Below are 19,661 nucleotides of genomic sequence, written 5' to 3' on the forward strand. Positions count from 1 at the left end.
GTGGCGGCCAAAATGTCATGTTACCTTTCGGTAGTTGCAAGCGAGTGTGTGGTGTGGTGTGGCAAGGTGTCACTGCACCAGTAACGTAGTTCTTAAGTGTGACAATGTTAATAATAATAATAATAATCATAATAACAATGTTAATGTTAATATGTCGGTCACATTATGTAAATGGAGCGTTGCTGGCACTTTGAGTTTTTTTCAGAAGGCTTTATGGGGGAATACTTGCATCCCGTTACGAGCATTCTTAGCTGCCTCTTTTTAGCTGTTTTTATATTTTTAAAACGCACAGAAAAGTGAGACGTGTGTTCATGTCTCACATCAGGATTGTACATGATGGGCAGAACTAAAAAAAAAAGTGCACTTTTCCTTTAAGAACAGATACTGGGGGTGGTTATTGAAACCTCACTTTTAGGTGGTAAGCTACCTCATAGAAAAATACATTTTATGCTTGAATTGGTTGGTGTTCCACAATGCAATTTCAACCACTGACGCAGCATGCAATTTGGTCCAAGTCATTATTTCAGGGGCAAACGACTTGTACATAGTTGCCTTTTAATGTGTCTGAATCCAGCAAAAGTGGATATGGAGACAGTTTGAAGAGTCTCTTGACATTTACATTGTGTGGGGAAAGCTGTATTTAATTGTGTGAATCAATAAGAGTGGTCATATTCTGCCAAAGGAGTTGCATAATGAGCACTTTTTTAGCAAACATTATTAGATTCAACAATTTGTTTTGATGTTTGAGTCTTGATCTTTGAATGTCCATTGTTCATCCATGATAATAAGGTGACTTGAAAGGGTTACAGGTTATTTTATTTATTTATTTATTTATTTTACAAGGTTTGATTGTGGAGTTTGCATGTTCTCCACGTGTGCGCGTGGGTTTTCTCCGGGTAATCCGGCTTCCTCCCACATTCCAAAAACATGCAGGTGAGGTTAATTGGCGACTCTAAATTGTCCATAGGTATGAATGTGAGTGTGAATGGTTGTTTGTCTATATGTGCCCTGCGATTGGCTGGCGACCAGTCCAGGGTGTACCCCGCCTGTCGCCCGAAGTCAGCTGGGATAGGCTCCAGCATGCCCCCGCGACCCTAATGAGGAAGAAGCGGTATAGAAAATGGATGGATGGATGGATAACGTATTCAACTTTTTATGTAAAAAAGCATTTTTTTCTTTAATATTTCTACTTTTTGCTACTAAAGTGACATTGAATTCCTCAGTATTACAAGTGTATTCTTGTAAAATTGTAATTTTTTTTCTGTTGCAACACAACTTTTTTGTCTTAATATTTTTACTTTATTCTTGTAAAATTACTACGGATTTTTCTATTTAAGCTGTTTTTGTTTTTTTTTCCAAATTTTTAAACTTTCTTGCAAATTTTCTTGCAATATTATGACTTTATTCCCTTACCACGTTGAATTCATTTTCATAATATCTTGATTATTCCCATAATATTATTATAACCCCTGATGTTTAAAAAAAAAAAAAATTATATTTCCTCATAATATTACAATGTTATTCCTGTAAAACCATGGCTTTTTCCCCCTTACATTACAACTTTTTTCTTTTAATATTAATGACATTATTCTGGTAAGATTACTGCTGATTTTTTCATTTTTGCTTTTTTTCCTAGTTTTCTTGTTGAATTATATTTTTAACATTTGTGCCACGGGCCAATACAGAAATCGCCGCGGGCCGCACTTTGGACACCCCTGACATAGACCGAGAAATGTAAGTTGTTGGTTTTTTTTTAGTTCATGTTCAGCAGTTAAAACGTTTTCAATTTACATATGAGAGAAGTAGGATGACAGTACTGTCATTGTACAGTTTTGGTCAACAGAATTTGACCAAAAGTTGACCTCAACATCTAAAAGGTTAACTCTTGGGTTGTTTTCTTACTCCGTTGTTTTATGAGATACAGGTGGTCCCCGAATTATGACCGAGTTTCGTTCCTGAGCTGTGATGGAAAGTTGAGTTTTTGTGTAAGTCGGAACTTATCTCGAAATTATACTGGTACTCACACATGAAAGGCATATAAAATACAGTAATAAAAAGAATAGATACAATAATCCATGTATAAAACAAACATTAATTAAGAGAACAACTCCTTAATTTTTTCCCCCTGGAAGGATAACCTCCTTTTCTTCATGCTGTGACATCATACGAGGAGTAACGCTGCTGCTGCTGCTGTTGCTGCGGTCTTGTGTTGCCTTGTGACAGAGTCGTCTGTTCAAGCACCAGATAATATAATAATAATAATAATTCGGAGATGCATGATATCTTTTTTTCAAACTGATGCTGATACCACTCTGCTTCTCAAGAACAATAACCGATAACTTTTTTTATATCAACTTTTTAAAAATTTAGATTTACTTGTAGTTTGTGCACACCTGGAGGTAAGCAGGACTGGAACAAATTAGGATTTGACCAACTGTACCTGTTGATTTGTCCTAATCAAATATCATGACATTACTACTACCACATCACTACTATCAGGAGAACCAGAGTATAGAGCAGAGGGAGCCGCCTGCTCCAGCAAGGGGCACTGTATTCGGGCACACGCTCCGTCCGAGCAGGCGGTATGACGCCACGGAGTTCTCTGGCAAACCTTTTGCACTTTTCAAACGCCACGGACGACTAGCATCCAACAACAGATGAATGGTTTTCACTGTATGATGGCTAGATACAGTACATTGATATTATCTGATCAAGATGATGCGGGTTGTCGTCATTTCATGAGGGAAATTGGCGCTTTGAGCGTGCTTGCTGTGACATCTGGTCATGCCGATTGTAGCAATTATTGTACATCTCAGTACCTCTAGATAACCTGCGGGCCAAGACTGAAGTGCTACTCTGAGAATTCACATTAGCGGATCTTTTATCCCCATTCTCCCAAATGAGAGCGAGGCCATTAACAATTGTGTGTTTTCATTATGTAAATGGTGTTTCGCATACCCACAAATTGCCACCAGGAAAGCAATAATTTTCTCCTTGTGATCATAATGTGTCCAAGTGGATTGTCTTGATTATGATATGCTAATTACGTATTGCCATATCGTCTTTCTCTGGTATGTCTTACAGATTCAGAAAAACCAGGGATCTTTAATGGTAAGTTTTATTGTTCCTTGCAGGTCCTTTGCAAAATTGTTGGTGTGGTCTCTCATTCGGAAATTCACTCAAATGGCACTGAAATATTTGCTCGTTCTTAAACTGGTGGTGTTATAATAGGTGCCAACGTGGAATCATGAAAATATTCAGGAGCTGTGAATGGCTTTGTCTGACTTCATTGCATTCGATTTATATGAGTAGATAAATCGCACTGCTTTTTTTTTTCTTACTGCAAAACACTCCAACGTCTCAGCTGACTTTTTCAGCTCTCCATCTCCTCTTTCAGCCTCTTCAGTTACTACAATGCATCGTTGATGAGGTGAGTCGTTGTCTTCTGTGCTTTTGCATCTAAAGTCAGTGCTAATGGAGCAGAAAGCTTATATTTTGTTTCCTAATGAAGCAAACCACTCGAGTAGCTTAGCTCCCTGCTCACTCGACCCCTTCACCCAAAGTCACTGCCTGAGGCAATACATACTCACACAATGGTATGAAGTAGCTCTTTTCATTCTTCACGTCCTCCACATTATTTATCACAGTGCATCTTTGCTGATAACACTTGTGGCAGGAAAAAAAAAGCAAATCTCATACTGTTCAGACCTTCACCAGGGACATATTATATATATATATCATATATATTGGTTGATTTCTCCGCTCGCAAGATTAAAAGCTGGTGTAATACAGTTTGCAAGAGAAACAGCTTCAAACTCCAGGCCAGTCATTGGCAGTAAAGTCCTCCCTCGTTTACCGTGGTTAATTGGTTCCAGACTCAACGTGATAAGTGAATTTCCTTGAAGTAGGATTCAGTATTAATAAACGGAATATTTCGTAGTTAGAGCATAGAAAACCTTTGTATTATCTTCTAAAAATGGCTTTTAACATTATTAGAACCCTGTCGACATGAAATTGCACCCCTATAATAACCTTTACACTTGTATTACCCAATATAGTAGCCATCTCAGACATAAATAAGATGCACTCACACATTATTAACAGCGTACTTCCTGGTGGCTATTGTCGCAATTGTAACGTTACGGACACTTACTGACCAGAGTAGAATACTACTCTACTGCTGCTGTTTGTGGTTAAGGAGAGACCTACGATGCACTTCAATCGCTTTATTAACAAGCAGAGAACACATGCAGTCAACTTTCACACAGGAGCTGCTGTCGGCGACTCTCGACGCTGCTTACCTGCTGCTAGCACTCAGCTACAGTACACTCTAGCTAACTGACGTCACACACGTCACATCCCAGGCCCCGCTTTGTAAATGCGCCCACAACATAACACTTCATATCACGTCTTCTGAATGCCTTATATTTGTACAGTCAAACTTGTTTATAGCGGCCACTAGAGGGAGTCTGCAAAAGTGGCCGCTATAGACAGGTGGCCTCTATAGACAGGTTGGCGTCCAGTTTGAATGTTGACCAGTAGAGGGAAAAAAAGGGAAAAAATAATAATAATAATAATGTTCACCAGTAGAGGGCACTATGGACTGCGGATAAAAGTTGTACAGCACTACTAGGCTTGTTATTATCATGGTTCATGGTTTATGGTTTTAATTCATCCTGAACATGCATGAGTCAAACAATTTTGCATGTCCAAAAAGGAGTAGCAAGAAGCAAAGCTTATTTAATCCTACCCCTCATCAGTTTCACATCAGTTGCAATACATTTATTCACCTCTTGTTCTTCCAAGTGTACTTTGTAGGTCTACATGACAATGTAGTGCAATCATAGCTAAGGTTTTTACTTACTAAAAGGAAGGTAGAGGCTTAATAATAACTGATAGAATATATCCACGACCCACAGAACAAACCTGTGCCAGTAATGTCTTACGCTTGTTTTTAATATTTTACTTTTTATACAGCAGTGTCATTGCAGCTTTAGTTCATCAGGAAGTGACGGTGGGCGTCCCGAGCAGGAGAGCTAGGCTCAGTGCTAGCTGTGAGTTTCGAGAGAGTTGGGAAGGGTGTTTATGTTGGCGTGGATGTAAAGTCCTGCAGTGTTCTCCGCTGTTTATAAAGCCATTAAAGTGCATCGGCGACGTGAGTCTCTCCTTCCCCACAACAAGCGGCATTACAGTATTAACCAGTGCACACCAGGAAATAAACGGTGTCATTTCTTACAGGCATTGGCTGGACAGCTATGTAGTGGGGCTTGTTTAACCTTTGCCTTGTGGGCAAGCAGGAAGGAGAGCCGATGCTGAGAGATGTGTGTGTGTGTTCTGAGCTGCTGTCTGGTGGCCGCGTTCAGTAAATAAAGTTTGCAGAAGCAACAGGAGAAGTTTCCTTCTTTGCTTCGGAGCTGAATAACACTGACAAGTTAACAGACTAGTAGCGAACGGAAAAGAAGACGGCTGTGTTTGTGTCGAATACAGAAGATGAGGACTTTGATGGATTTGTGGATGAGGATTGATGAAAAATAACGTGAGTACATTCTAAAATACTTCAATTAAGTACAACCGAACTCAGTTTTGCTCCCGCTGCCGCATGCATGCTAGCGTATGTTTTTTTTTTTTATTGTAGCGTCGCTGGGAGCACGTCCTGTTCCCAGCCTAATTTGTGGTAATGTTTTGGTGCAAATGCTCTTAAAGTTACATGTTTGACCAGGAAATAGCAAGCTCAAAAGAAGACGGCTTTTTTATGTGGAACAACTGACAGTTTGTGTGGATCTTGTGAATGATTGTGACTGAGCTAGGACTCAGTAATTAAAGTCTACGCACTGATTAATTGAAAAACGAAACTTTTTCATGCATGAAGCTTCTACTTGAGTTGGTAATTTGGCCGCTATATGCAGTCAGGTATTGACCAGGGGAGACAAAATGGGTGGCCGCTGGCCGCGTTGGACAGGTGACTGCTATACACAGGGTCTATAACGTGTAAATTTGCTGCGGGGGATTTTTCAGTGGCTGCTATAGGCAGGTGGCCGTTCTATAAAGGTGGCCGCTAAGACAGGTTTGACTGTATTTTCATTCATGTAGCCATTTTTATGCTTGAAAATGCTTAATTTAGGCCATGAGTACATACAGTTTTCTTAAATATGCATTTTTTAAACCAAAAAATAGACGATATTCAACCATGAAACAGCCATCAGCCATTTATTAATTAATTATTTTTTGAAAACTGCCATTAGAGTGAGGGCACGATATTCCGACCGCAATGTAGCAAGGACCGACTGTATTGCGCATTAGTCAGCTGCCAGCTATGAAGCTAATTAATGTGAAGAATCCAAAACTTTTTTTTTTTTTTTTACGAAAAACTGACCTAATCTACTAGTTGAAGCATTTTTTCTGCATCATATCATTAGTATTTTGTTAATATTAATATTATTATTATGTTTCTGTTCACAGCACTGCAGTTCAACCAGTTTACCAAAAACAAGATTTCTGTCTTGCTTCGTCAAGGCATGAAGATTGAGCAATTGCATTTCAGACATTTATAAGTCAAATTTGTCTCTCCTGCAGTTATTATGGGTTTATTATAAAAAATGATGAGGAAAGCTACGAAACTATGAAAATATACCATTTATTAACATTGAATCCCATATCACGGAAATTCATTTATGGCAGTTAACCGCTATAAATGTGGGACGACTATGTAGTGTCCCGCTGGGATCTTCTATTGTTTTAAAAGTCGCTGAAATGAGCAAGATAGAGCTTCCTTTAAAAAAATAGTTGTGTATTTCGTGTTAAGTGTGACTCAGCTATGGAACACTTTCAGCTGATGCCTTGAAGTGGAGGTTCTCTGTAGTTGTTCCTACCATCTGCCCACTGTCTCTTTTCATTAATGTCTCTCTCTACTGTTTGTTGAATAGCAAGCAGCTCCACTGATAAAGAACTCCCACTTTATTTTCAAGCCTGTAATTACTGATCTAATTTTGCCTAATAATTGCTTCATGGCAATGACATGTATATTTACTCGTACCCTTGTACCCTTGCGGTGTGTGTTCTCGCAGTGGAACCATGTTGACAAGCGGAGGAATAATTCACACAGATGAGACACTTTCATCAGCTTGCTTGTCTTTTGTATCGTTGCCTGTTGCCACATCAAAGCTGTAGCAGCGTCCCTCTCAGCTGGAAACATGAATACATGCATAAAATGTGTGTGTTGGTGTTTGAAACTGCAGAAGGTGCATGCGCCAGTCCAAATGTGGAGAAAACAGATGATCTGTTATAACTAAAAAAAAAACACACACACACACACAATCAACTGTATTGTGTGTGTGTGTGTGTGTGTGTGTGTGTGTGTGTGTGTTGCATTTGAAATTTGAAATGCACTATGATGTATCACTCATCCAAGTGGTGACAGCACTGTGAAGTGCATTGAGATTAGACGGAATCCAGTTGTTTGTTCATTTAAATAGATTCATGCATCATGGTTTGCAAGAGGCTGCCGATCAGAACATTAAGGAATGGCGAACACTGCCCAGAGGTGTTTTTAAAAGCACAGCGGTGCGTTAAATGTAGAGAGGTTTAATTCCCTCCAATGTGAATGAACCCCTGCTTTTCTACCCCAGAGTTCTTAACAGTGGCGGGCCGTGCATTTCTTACATGGGCCGCATGGTGGCCTAGTGGTTAGCATGTTGGCCACACAGTCAGGAGGGTTTGAATCTTCATTGGGCATCTCTGTGTGGAGAGTCTTCTTCTTGCGTGCCTGGATTTTCTCCGGGTTCTCCTGTTTCCTCCCACATTCCAAAAACATGCATGTTTGGTTAATTTCCGACTCTAAATTGTCAGGTGTGAATGTGAATGGTTGTTTGTCTATATGTGCCCTGCAATTGGCTGGCGACCAGTCCAGGGTGTACCCCGCCTCTGCCAGTTTGCTGCTCATTCCTCCCTGCACGTTGTGCGAACAACAGTGCCTGACCAGACTTGAAAACTGCTCAAGTGAATGAAACTGAGCCCACTTATCCACATCTTCAACTCAGTTGTGGTGCCTTTGGAATAACCACAAGCACAGTTTAGGCTGTCAGCAGCCCCACCACTGCAGCTGGAATTGACCACAGCTGCCCCTGGTGGAAAGCAAGGGTAGAGGGGGGATAGATGGAATAATGAGGTGAGGGATGATCATAGAGGGGCCGTCTGGCAGAGCTGTTCTACATGACATAACCCCATTGGCAACATTTAACACGTGCACGCATACAGAATTGGTAGTGTTAATTTTGGTAACTGCATTCAACGTAATCTTTTGTGTGGGTTTTTGTCACCCATATTACATTTTTGTTTTATTTAAATATAATAATATAAATGTATTATAATTTACACCAAATCCGAATTAGACATATTAGGCTTGAGTATATGCATGAGATACGCCTGTATCACCTTCATCTTATAAAAAGTGGTGCTGAAGGCTCCAGAATATGTTTTAACTTGACAAGGCCTAGCACTATTAACTTCTCATGAGTGATCATGAATGAACGGCATTGTCTTTTTGGCAGCAAAAAATTATTTGTGTGACAACACTCATATCAGAGGAATAGTCCAGGGAACGACATCTAAGATGCAACGTATTGAAAACTGAATTTGAATTCAACAGGATTATCAAGAGTTTTAGACCATCACCTTAAAAAGTCAGGAAGACAAGCAGGAACAAGCATTCGTTCTCCAATCCTATTCCTTGCCTTGTCACCATCTACTGGATCATGAGAAAGACTGCATCAGATGACCTGACTGTTCTCTCCGCAAAACATAGCCACATGCAGGAGAAGACTGATAGACTAAACAATTTGCCAACCAAACTGGTCTTACAGGGTCCTTTGCTTAAATATGTTATATATTCTTTGTAATTATATTCTACATTGTTCGATTTTTGAAAGCGAACGATAAATTTGCAAACATTACATTTATAGTTCATGGCGCCAGCCATGATGAACTGTCTTTCGCAGATCAGCCTCATTTCCAGAAGTGACGCCATTGGGGTACTATCAGTCATGTAAACAAACATGGTGGTTTATGAGACACAGGATGGTTACAGTGATTATAGGGACGATTTGAGTGATGTGTCAATAGTTTTTGAGGAGGAAGAAACATTTGGAGATGAAATAGACAACTTGCAGAACATGGACTTAAGCCGTAAGACACAGAGACGAAGATTGGTCACCTTCAAAACACAGAATGGTACGTGTGAATTACTCTGAAGTTGCTTATCCTTCAATTATTATTTTAAATCGGCTTCTTAATGAGAGTAAAGGGGTTTTTATAGCCTGTTTTATTGTACATGTGGCCGCATGTCGAGGATGAATGCCGCCGCCGCCGCCACCGCCACCGCCACCACAGTAAACATATCACTGTCAAAATATGTTTATACAACATGTCTAATACTTTGCAGCCTTGTCGCTGTCATGGAATAGTGTTTTAAAGACATTATGTAAACAAGACATGATTTACTCTCTTGTGCCAACTTGGATGTAGTGATCATTCTTCTTGCCTTGTTTTTCTCTTGTGTACCGGTGGAACAGCATCTTTTTTCAAAATGCGTTTATACCACACTTTGAAGCCAAATGCTTCTTGTAAAGGTATTCTTTCGAAGCAGTTGTCAGTGAAATCATCACTGCAAAGAACAGAACTCGTGGTGAGTGTCCATCTGTCTCTCGTTCTCTGCACTTGCTTCATCCATTGTTGTCTTAAACCTTCCTCTTTTGGAAAAGAAAAAAACTTACAGTATCACGCAGATACTGTGAACATCCAGCAGACACTGTGAACATCCAGCAGCAACACAATATTTTGGCATGACGACTATTTTGATGAAAAATATACTGAACCAAGTCGACAATCTATTTCGAAAAGCGTTATTTTACTCTACTGAGAGGTGTCACCCCAATGACATCACTTCTGAAAATGACACTGAGCTGTGAGAACTAGTTCATCATGGCTGGTGCCATCAACTGTAAATGTAATTTTTGCGAATTTACTGTTCACTTTCAAAAATTTAACAATGTAGAACATAATTGCAAACAATATATAACATATTGAAGCAAAGTTGATGAAACAGGTCAGGGACCCTTTAACATCAACATTGCCAAAACTCAAGTGAAACCAACCCCAATAAATATCAGTGGGAAACCACTTGAAATCGTAGGTGATTTTACCTACTTGGGCAACCTTGGGCAGGAAGGACATCGGGGCACAAAAACAGATCAAGACAAGACTTGGAAAGGCGCAAGGTACATTTGCACAACTTTGCCCCATTCGGAAATCCAAAGTGGTACAGTCAGAAATTTAAGATTTGCCTTTATAAAAGCAATCTGTTCTGATGTATGTCTGAGAATGCTGGCGAGTCACCGGCTCTACAAAATGACAGGCTGCCAAAGTGTTGTTGAAGTTGATCAAGTGCCAAATCCGATGGCTCGGTCATGTGCTCAGAATGGATAGAGATCAGCCTTGAGATGGACACCACCTGGGAAAAGAAAGCCAGGAAGACCAAAAACTATTTTGCACAGGACAGTGGAAACAGATTTTGCCACACTGAATCTTAGGTGGGACCAGGCGCAGTGCATAGCCTAAGGACAAGAACAGATGGAGAGAACTCACTGTGTGGCCTTATGTCCCAACTGGGACCAAGAGGATTAAGTAAGTCAGTAACCTTTAAAAGTCCAAATCTGCAATAAAATCTGTCTTTCACGTAATTTTCTGACAGACATTTACACTGACTTGGCCACCTGATGGCACAGGCAAAGAAGCTTTCTGTCCTTGAACTGTACAAATAAGACTCCTTGCAACACGCCATTACTGCTGAGGTTGGACTCAGTAAGGCTTAATGAAATGTTTGTTTGTTTTTCCCGGAGTGTATATGCAGTCATGGAAAAATGATTAGACCACCCTGGTTTCTTGAGTTTCTTGTTCATTTGAATGCCTGATACAACTAAAGGTACCTTTGTTTGGACAAATATAACAATGACAGCAAAAATAGCTCATAAGAGTTCATATTTTTGGCAGTACAATGCTGTAGCTATTCATGTAAGAGCTTTAAGTGATTTTAGTTATTATAAAGAAAACCATGGAAGTTGCTAGATATCAGCTCTTAAATTAAACTCTTATGAGCTATATTTGTTATCATCATTATATTTGTCCAAACAAATGTACCTTTAGTTGTACCAGGAATTAAAATGGATCAATAAACTGAAGAAACAAGGGTGGTCTTATCATTTTTTCCATGACTGTATTTGAGCCTGGAGGTATGATTATGACCTGTCGTAAATGAGAAAACATTCACACTTGTTGTTTTTAAATATCACTGAGGATGGACAATGTTATGTAATAATTGTGGATGTTGTATAATTATTCCAGTCTTGAAAAAGAAAGGTTCAAATATATCATGAATCGCCCCCAAATGAATGCAAAACAGCCTCTCGTAAACTGCAAGAAGGAGTTAGTTAGATAGTATACAGAACTAATAACTAAATTAACACTTAAGTCACTCACACTGCACACAGATCACATGAGATACAGAAAAACACTAAAGACGACAAATGACACTGTAATAAAAAAGAACAAAAAAACACTATGCTGCTGGCTTTCATAGCTGCTGATGCTTGAACATGCTCAAGCATACTGTAGCAGTTAACCGCAAAACACGGTAACACGCCGCAAACCGAGGGCCACCTGTATATCCTTTTTGGTGGCCAAAGGACAGCAACTCCTTTCTCACACACACTGTAAACTCCCTCATTGTGGGCTTTCACATTGTTGATCATAATTCTACTTTTCATTTGAACCAAACTTGAGGCAAAGCACACATAAAAGTGTATAACATGTTTGCACTTACTTCTAAAGGATCCGCCAGTTCTTCCTGCAGGACAGTTCAGTGAGATGTTTGTTCACTTCATCACACAGTGGTAAGTCTGTAAGCGCTTTCTGAGTTAACCCATTCCAGTTTTTATGTCTAAATGCAGTCCCCATAGGACTTTTCTTGAGTTTGATTTTTTATCATGTTTTTTATGATAATGCACTTTATTTTTCTCAGTATTACTGTATCAAGACCTGAAGAGGATACATAGTACATACTTTATTCACCTCCAACAGAAATGGTGTCCAAACTGCAGCCCACCTGCAGCATATTCTAAAAATATAATTTCACAAAATAAATGTTTAAAAAAAAGAAAAATTATCTGTAATTTTACAAGAATAAAGTCAAAAGGTTGAGAAGAAAAGTTGTATTCTAACATGAAAACTATAAAATAATGTCATTTTAGTAGTATAAAATTGACGTTTTAACGAAAAAAGACATTTTTTTAAGTCATAATAGAGAATGAGAAACAAAAAGACTGAAGTTATTTGGTTGGGGAAAAAGTTATAAAATTACGAGAATAAAGTCAAAATATTACAGGAGTAAAGTTGTATTCTAATGAGGGAAAAAAATCGCAATTCTTTGAGAATTAACTGATAATATGCGGAAAAATTTTGGCAAATTAGGTTTGGGGGGAAAAAAATTTAAAAAAATAAAAAACAACAGCAGAATTGGAAAGAACAGCTTTAATTTTAGGAGAATAAAAACTTTGAAGATAAACAGGGGGGGGGGGGAAGGCATTTTAGTAGCATTGAACCCATATCACAAAGCTGCTTAAAATATATATAACTTCTTAGAATGTCGACATGAGTTGGTGTCAAATGCATCCTTTCATTTTTCACCGTGTGGCCCTCGCTGGAAAAAGTTTGGAAACCATTGGTATAGAAAATGGCGGCATGAATGGATTTGTATAGGTTAGAATGTTGTAAATGTGGTTAGAACTATAACATCAGGTGAATACTGAGGAGATAGTGACTGCATATCTGTCTTTCAGTATGAGACGACAGCCCAAAGAGAGACCTGCACCCAATAACCTAATGGTAAGTCAAACCAATTACCCCATTAAGCAGTTGTAACCTTCAAAATAATTTTTTCCTGCCTGTGTACTTACTGTATTCATTCACCCCAGTAAAAATCAATTAAAGAAAGTTTTTATCATCTCTGTTGCTTTTGTAATAGACAATTATACTTTTTGTGCAGTGACAGTGTTGTGCGCCAAGGACATGAATGAACTTTTTGCTTGTAAGGCAACACAGTGACAGTGGCTTGCAAAAAACCTTGAGACTAGTTTAAGGTGCACTTGAGCAGTAATTCATTAAATTAACACTTTGTTCATAAAAAACAGGCCAAAGTGCTTAGAATAGTTAATTAATTCTACTTTGACATGTTTTAAGTTGTGTCGTTTAAGGTGAAATCTCAGCAACAGACAAAAGCAAATTTAATAGTGTCTGGCTGGATGGCTTTTTGCATTATGCACCATGTAACATAATATTTAATGAGACATTTTATAAATAAGTTGGAGTTTTAATAATAACCAAACTTGCCAAAGGTCATTGTAAGTGAAGGTGAAGGAATTTTGGAAGTTTTTTTTCCCCTATTACTCACTCTTTGGCAACACAAAAGACCATCAGTATTTTATAAGACAATAATATATAAAACCTATTGGGCATTCATGGTAATATTTATTCATATGCATGCACACTCCGGATCAAAATGTTAAGAACAGTTGAAAAATTGCACGAATATACATTTTGCACTGTTGGCTCTTAAGGAGGTTCTAAGTAGAGCTTCAGTGTGCAAAAAGATGAAATGTTAATGAGACAGAAAACTTGAAATAGGTTGTTCAGCTGATCAAAAAGTTTGAGACCATAGCTCAAACAACCCTATACCCCCCTAAAATAGAAATAAAATGTTGAAAAAAGGAGTGAGTAATGAGTAGCTGTGCCATTCTTGTTCATCAGCCGAAAAATGGGATTGGGCATGCATAATGCCAGGGTTTCCAGGAGGCTAGTGGGAATGTTGCTCCAGGTGGTGAAGATGGCTTCACGGAGGGCATCCACAGTGTGGAAATGATGTGCATTTTTGTAAACTTCCCTTCCCATCCATCCCCAAATGTTCTCTATTGGATTTAGTTCAGGGGAACACGCAGCATGGTTCATAATATCCAAAAATAGATCTAACAACAACGGAAATTCAACCAAAAATGCTCCACCACAAAATGAAAAAAAAATTTTAAATGGAGGGGGTGTCCCGGGTGTGATGTCACTTCCGCATTCTGCTCCAAATTCGGTAAGAGACTGTTTTTGTGACGAAACCTTTACAAAAGTCAACATTCGAGCAGACATGTAACATTGGAAATATGCCTTTCAATGTCATTTTTCACCATGGAAATAATAACATTAACGTGTTTTGGTGTCATGAGCGCTTTAAAAAAAGATGTAAAACATTTTATTTCTAAATTGGTATACCTGTATATCTAATTGAATGTATTTATTTATCATATCACAACACAACGCTGAAGCCTCGATTTCACGGTTGTGTACACCATATACATCCCGACTGTGGCTGGTGGTTTTCACACAAGGAACTCATTTGCACAAAGCCTCTTTTAACAGTCGAGACATTTTGCTGTCCGTTTTAAGGCCAAGGACAGCAACAGTTAGGTCCTCAGAGAGGTATGGGGTGATGTTTTGTGTTGTGGGGACAGAGCATTGAAGGGTGTAAATGTGGAACTGTTAGCAAGTTTACAGTCTCACACCATGGAAGGCTAAATGGAAACCATAGTCTGACTCTGATTGGACATGTACTGTATGTCTCAAGGTCTTTTCTTTAGCAATACTACTTTCTTCTTGTTTTGTGACTGATTCAGCATGACGAATGATACTTTTCTCTCCATCATTGATCAGTTTTAATTTCTTTTCTTTTATCCAGTACACAATAATTATTATTATACTAATAATATATAATAGGGATAGGTTCAAGCTTACTCTCGTGACCCTAGTGAGGGCAAAAGCGACACAGAAAATTAATAAATACTATATCATATATTATAAAGTGAAATCATATAACAGTATCATAAATATACATTTAATAAATGCATTCATTCATTTTCTATGCAACTTGTCCAGACTATGCTGGAGTCTACCCCAGCTGACTTTGGGCGAGAGGCTGGGTACACCCTGGGCTGGTCGTCAGCCAATTGCAGGGCACATATAGACATTTAAAGAGAAAAAACATTTGTGCAAACACCATGCGCACCTGTCTATAAGCCGCAGGTGTCCACCTTGTAACATGGGATATTTAGTACAAAGAAAGATCTTACACAGAAAGATTTCGTTAACTTTTAATAAAATAAATGCTTTTCTCCAATAGTGAATGTGCTTGTTAAACAGTAGCCTACTAGAAAAATCATTCATTGCTGTCTTCATCTTCCTCCTGCACACTAAAACCACTAGAGTCGTCTTCTTCAGTGTCGGACTTTAACATAATACAAGATACAAGAGAGTTTCATTGTCATGTGCATAGTAAAACAGCAGTTATACCATGCAATGAAAATCTTATTCTGTTCATTCTCCCAAGAAAAGAAATAAAACAAATGAAAGAATAAGAACATAAGAAACATAAACACATAAACATATATACCAATAAATTAAGCAACAACAACAGATTCCTTCATCACGCACTTTGTCACTTTGCCATTGAGCTTGTGCTATCTGTCCTCTTCATCATGCAGTAGTCCAGCCATTTGAAACCCGTTGGTGACACTGCTTGACGCTGTCAGGATCGGGGTTCAAAGCATGAGAAAAAAGTAGCGATGAATACACCGGAAATTACAGGAAATGTATAGTAACCGAGGCAATATTTTGGTGTAAATTTTCAACATTAACTGAAAAATACGCTAACTGAGGCTCCACTGTATAACTTACTGCGGAACTTATTTTTGTTTTTTGAGGGAGATTAAAAACTCCTGCAAATTAGTCAACCCAAATGTGTCTTAAATCAGCGTCCACTTAAAAAAAGCATTACAGTGCATACAGTGGTGTGAAAAAGTGTTCGCCCCCTTCCTCATTAATTTTTTTTGCATGTTTGTCACACTTAAATGTCAATGACAACACAACTGAACCCAAAATGAGGTTTTTAAATGAAAGTTTTTATTATTAGGGAGAAGAAAATGTCCCTGTGTGAAAAAGTGATTGCCCCCTAAACCTACAACAACTGCAATCAAGCGTTTGCAATGAGTCTCTTACAGCGCTGCAAAGGAATTTTGGCCCACTCATCTTTGCAGAATTGTTGTCATTCAGCCACATTGGAGGGTTTTCGAGCATGAAATGTCTTTTTAAGGTCATGCCACAGCATCTCAATAGGATTCCGGTCAGGACTTTGACTAGGCCACTCCAAATGTCTTCATTTTGTTTTCTTCATTTGTCTTGTGTTCATAAAGGAACTTTCTTCTATCAATTTGTGGAAGTCTGAGCTTTTGTTATGATGGTGTGATGAGCCATCTGAGAGGAAAGTGAGTGTGTTTTTCTCCCCGTATACTAATGCATTTTTTATTGTGGACACCCTATCCTGTTGTCATAAGTTAATGACACTGCCCAGCTGATGAAACTTTCCATTGGCCAGCCTCCAGGAGCTTAGCTGCTGGGAGTTGATGATCACCTGTGCTGTAGGTGAAGTTTCTTGCTTTTGCCAGTAAGCACACTGCCCTCTTTGTCATTCTGCCTTTTTTGAGCATTTGTTAGATTAGATAGCAGTGCAGTTTTGTTGTCGGTGTGCTTGTTTTTGTCTATAAAGGCCAGGAAAAAAAACGTATTAGGGTGAACAAAGTTACATTATTTGATTGTGACTTGATTGACATGTCAACTGTCCCTCCCCTCCTCCCCCATCTCCCTCCTGATCATACCTCATTCCCTAGCCAGCAGCCTTCACGCAGCCTTTTAGCACCCTTGTCAATGCAACCCCCTCCCAATTCTTCTTCTCTATTCATAGGCTTGCACGTAGACAATTTTGGTGCCCCCCTTCAACCCGAGAGACACCAGATGAGCCCCTGTGATTTTCACAAAGGAATCCCTTCCATGTCTGCCCGTCTCCCGACAAAAACACATAATCCGTCTTGCTGTGCAGTATATTACATATACACAGTAACTGCTTCTTACACCCGCCAACCTTCCCTTAATTTGCCCCGAGGCTGTTTAACCAGAAATGCATAAACACGTTGTTTTGGCTTGCCGTTTACCCGACAGCTGTGTTTTTTTGAGTAAAAATGGAAACGTTTAAATGTGGAACTCAGTTCTGGAAAAGGATGGCGTTATCGTCCCTGTGTAACAACTGAAAGATGCAACAGGTGGAGGGCGTGCGCAAGCGCAACTACACCACTCGATTCACGAGACGAGACCGTACACGAGATTGGGTTGACGAGAAGAGACGGCATTTTAACATTACTTTTAATAAAAGTACAATGGAAAAATATAAGAAACATATGTTAATATATTGCAATCTACTAATTTCATTTCTACTATGTTACAATCTTCTGCACTGTGTATGTATGCCAGTGACCCCACCTCCACCCACCGAGACAAAAAGACTGTATGACTGACAAAATGGCTCACGTTCATGCTGTCGTTCTATGGAACAAATGCACCAAGGTGCCGAAACCAATGCACAGTGTGAACTCTCTTCCTGCGTGTTTGGAGGCAACAAATGAGGAAAACAAACTTGCATACACATGGCAATATATTGAGGCTGGCAAAATATTCCAGTTCATTTTCATTTGTGGTGTGATTAATTAATTTATTTATAACTGTACCAGGCCTCGTGCTCACGAGACGTGAGTGCCACGTTTTGATCTTGAGAGATCTTTTGACATTCCTAACATTTACTTTTACCAGCAGAGTGAAATGTGTACACCCCTCATATTATTATTAAAGTTACTGTCCCCTGAAAAGAATAATTCAACACACAGTCATTATTTTCCAGCACTTACCTCTTGAGCATGGAGTTCACTTGTGCTTCTGAACTGTTTTTTTTGTCCCGTGAAAAGACCACATCAACTATTTGCGGAAATGTGAGGAGTGTACTCACTTTGGTGAGGTACAGTGGTACCTCGTTTATTGCAGCTTATTGCGGTGAATTGGTTTTAGACCCGACTGTGATAAATGAATTTCTGCGAATTAGGATTCAATATTAATAAATGGAATATTTTTGTAATTAGAGCATAGAAAACCTGTATATGACTTCCTAAATACGTTTTTTAACGTTATTAGAGCCCTCTAGACATGAAGTAACACCCCTATAACCACTTTTACACTTGTATTACCCAATATAGTAGATAAAAATAGGAAGTCAGCCATAGACATAAGTAAGATTTCGCAATAACGGTTCACTTTATTAACAAGCAGAGAACACATGCAGTGAACATTGACACACAAGCTCTCTCTTGTAAGCGGAACTAAAATGCAAATACAAAGCAGAAGAAGCATTCTAATTGTGATGAGTCTTATGTTATCTTATTTATGTCTATGTTTTATTTTCTGTGATTATATTTACTATATTGGGTAATGCAAATGTAAAGGTGACCTAGGAGTGTTATTTCATGTCTTGAGTGCTGTAATAATGTTAAAAACCATATTTACAACGGATAACTGGACTGGTTTATGCGTTTATAGGCTGCTTTATGCGTTTATGCTTCTGTGTCAAGGCGACGTGGCTGACTCCTCCCCATCCAAACTCCCCAGCGTGGCGTGACGTTCCTCCAAACAAAACTTACATCGCATCACAGCAACAATCTGATTGGTCAGCTTTTTGTACATCATTTCCTGTGTTTATGCGTCTTGTTTAGAGGGTGTAAAGCTCCCATTCACAAACGCCTTTTCCTCCAATTTCAGATCAACATTTGCAATTACAGGGGCTGCTGTAAGACCTGGATTAGTTCGAGCCCCAACAACACTCTCCATCTCTCTTTCGCCAACATTGTTCACCAGCAGTGAAGAAAGCTAACAACATAAATCGTTATGGAGTGTCAATAAGAGCTCACCACCAATGCAGATCTTAGAAAGAGCCATGACACTGTCGGAAGGGATGGTGGATGACCACGCAGCAGCATAAACAAACGTTGGAAGCTTGTCAGATTACATGACGTCACTTGAATCCTGCTGCCTCACAAGGTCAGCCTATCATTGCACCTCATACAGTACAGTATATGCTCCTCATGTGTACTGTCAGATCTCTTCTGTCTACCCGAAACTTTGCTGTCAGCACCTTACTCCAAAATGCTTTCACGTTTCACCCATGGGCTTTTGCTGACAAAAGTCCTATTCACACATGCTAGCGTACTGCAGTGTGCCAGTGTACTGCAATATGGCACTGATGCAGTGCATTTGGAGACTTAGTCAAGTTTTAAGTTCTTGTCCACTTGTCTCCATCATTTTGAGAAACGAGCCATTTTTTTTTTCATTTCAGCTCGTATTAGTGATTGATCTGAAAGTGGCAGTGGAGGTGTATTTAGCTACAGTGGTGTGAACAAGTGTTTGCCCCATTCCCAAATTCTTATATTTTTTGCATGTTTGTCACACTTAAATGTTTCAGATTGTCATTCCATTCCATTCCATTTTCCTCCGCTTATCCGGGTCCGGGTCGCGGGGGCAGCAGTCTCAGTAGGGAAGCCCAGACTTCCCGGTCCCCGACCACCTCCTCCAGCTCCACCGGGAAGGACACTGAGGCGTTCCCAGGCCAGCTGTGAGACATAATCCCTCCAGCGTGTCCTAGGTCT

General features: G+C 39.2%; 1 protein-coding gene across 4 annotated transcripts in view; it reads left to right on the forward strand.

Annotated features, from left to right (window-relative positions):
• The window catches only part of map2k5 (mitogen-activated protein kinase kinase 5), an 88,021-nt gene that overhangs the window by 49,243 nt on the left and 19,117 nt on the right, over positions 1 to 19,661 (forward strand). For 2 of the 4 annotated variants that reach the window (XM_054770190.1, XM_054770191.1), the window contains exons 18-21: positions 3,085 to 3,111; positions 3,398 to 3,430; positions 11,881 to 11,942; positions 12,888 to 12,933. In XM_054770190.1, coding sequence (XP_054626165.1) covers positions 3,085 to 3,111; positions 3,398 to 3,430; positions 11,881 to 11,942; positions 12,888 to 12,933 — 168 coding nt within the window. The other 2 variants (XM_054770192.1, XM_054770193.1) reach the window with 2 other exon arrangements.

Source organism: Dunckerocampus dactyliophorus, chromosome 3 (genome assembly GCF_027744805.1).
Source record: "Dunckerocampus dactyliophorus isolate RoL2022-P2 chromosome 3, RoL_Ddac_1.1, whole genome shotgun sequence".
Taxonomy (NCBI): Eukaryota; Metazoa; Chordata; class Actinopteri; order Syngnathiformes; family Syngnathidae; genus Dunckerocampus; species Dunckerocampus dactyliophorus.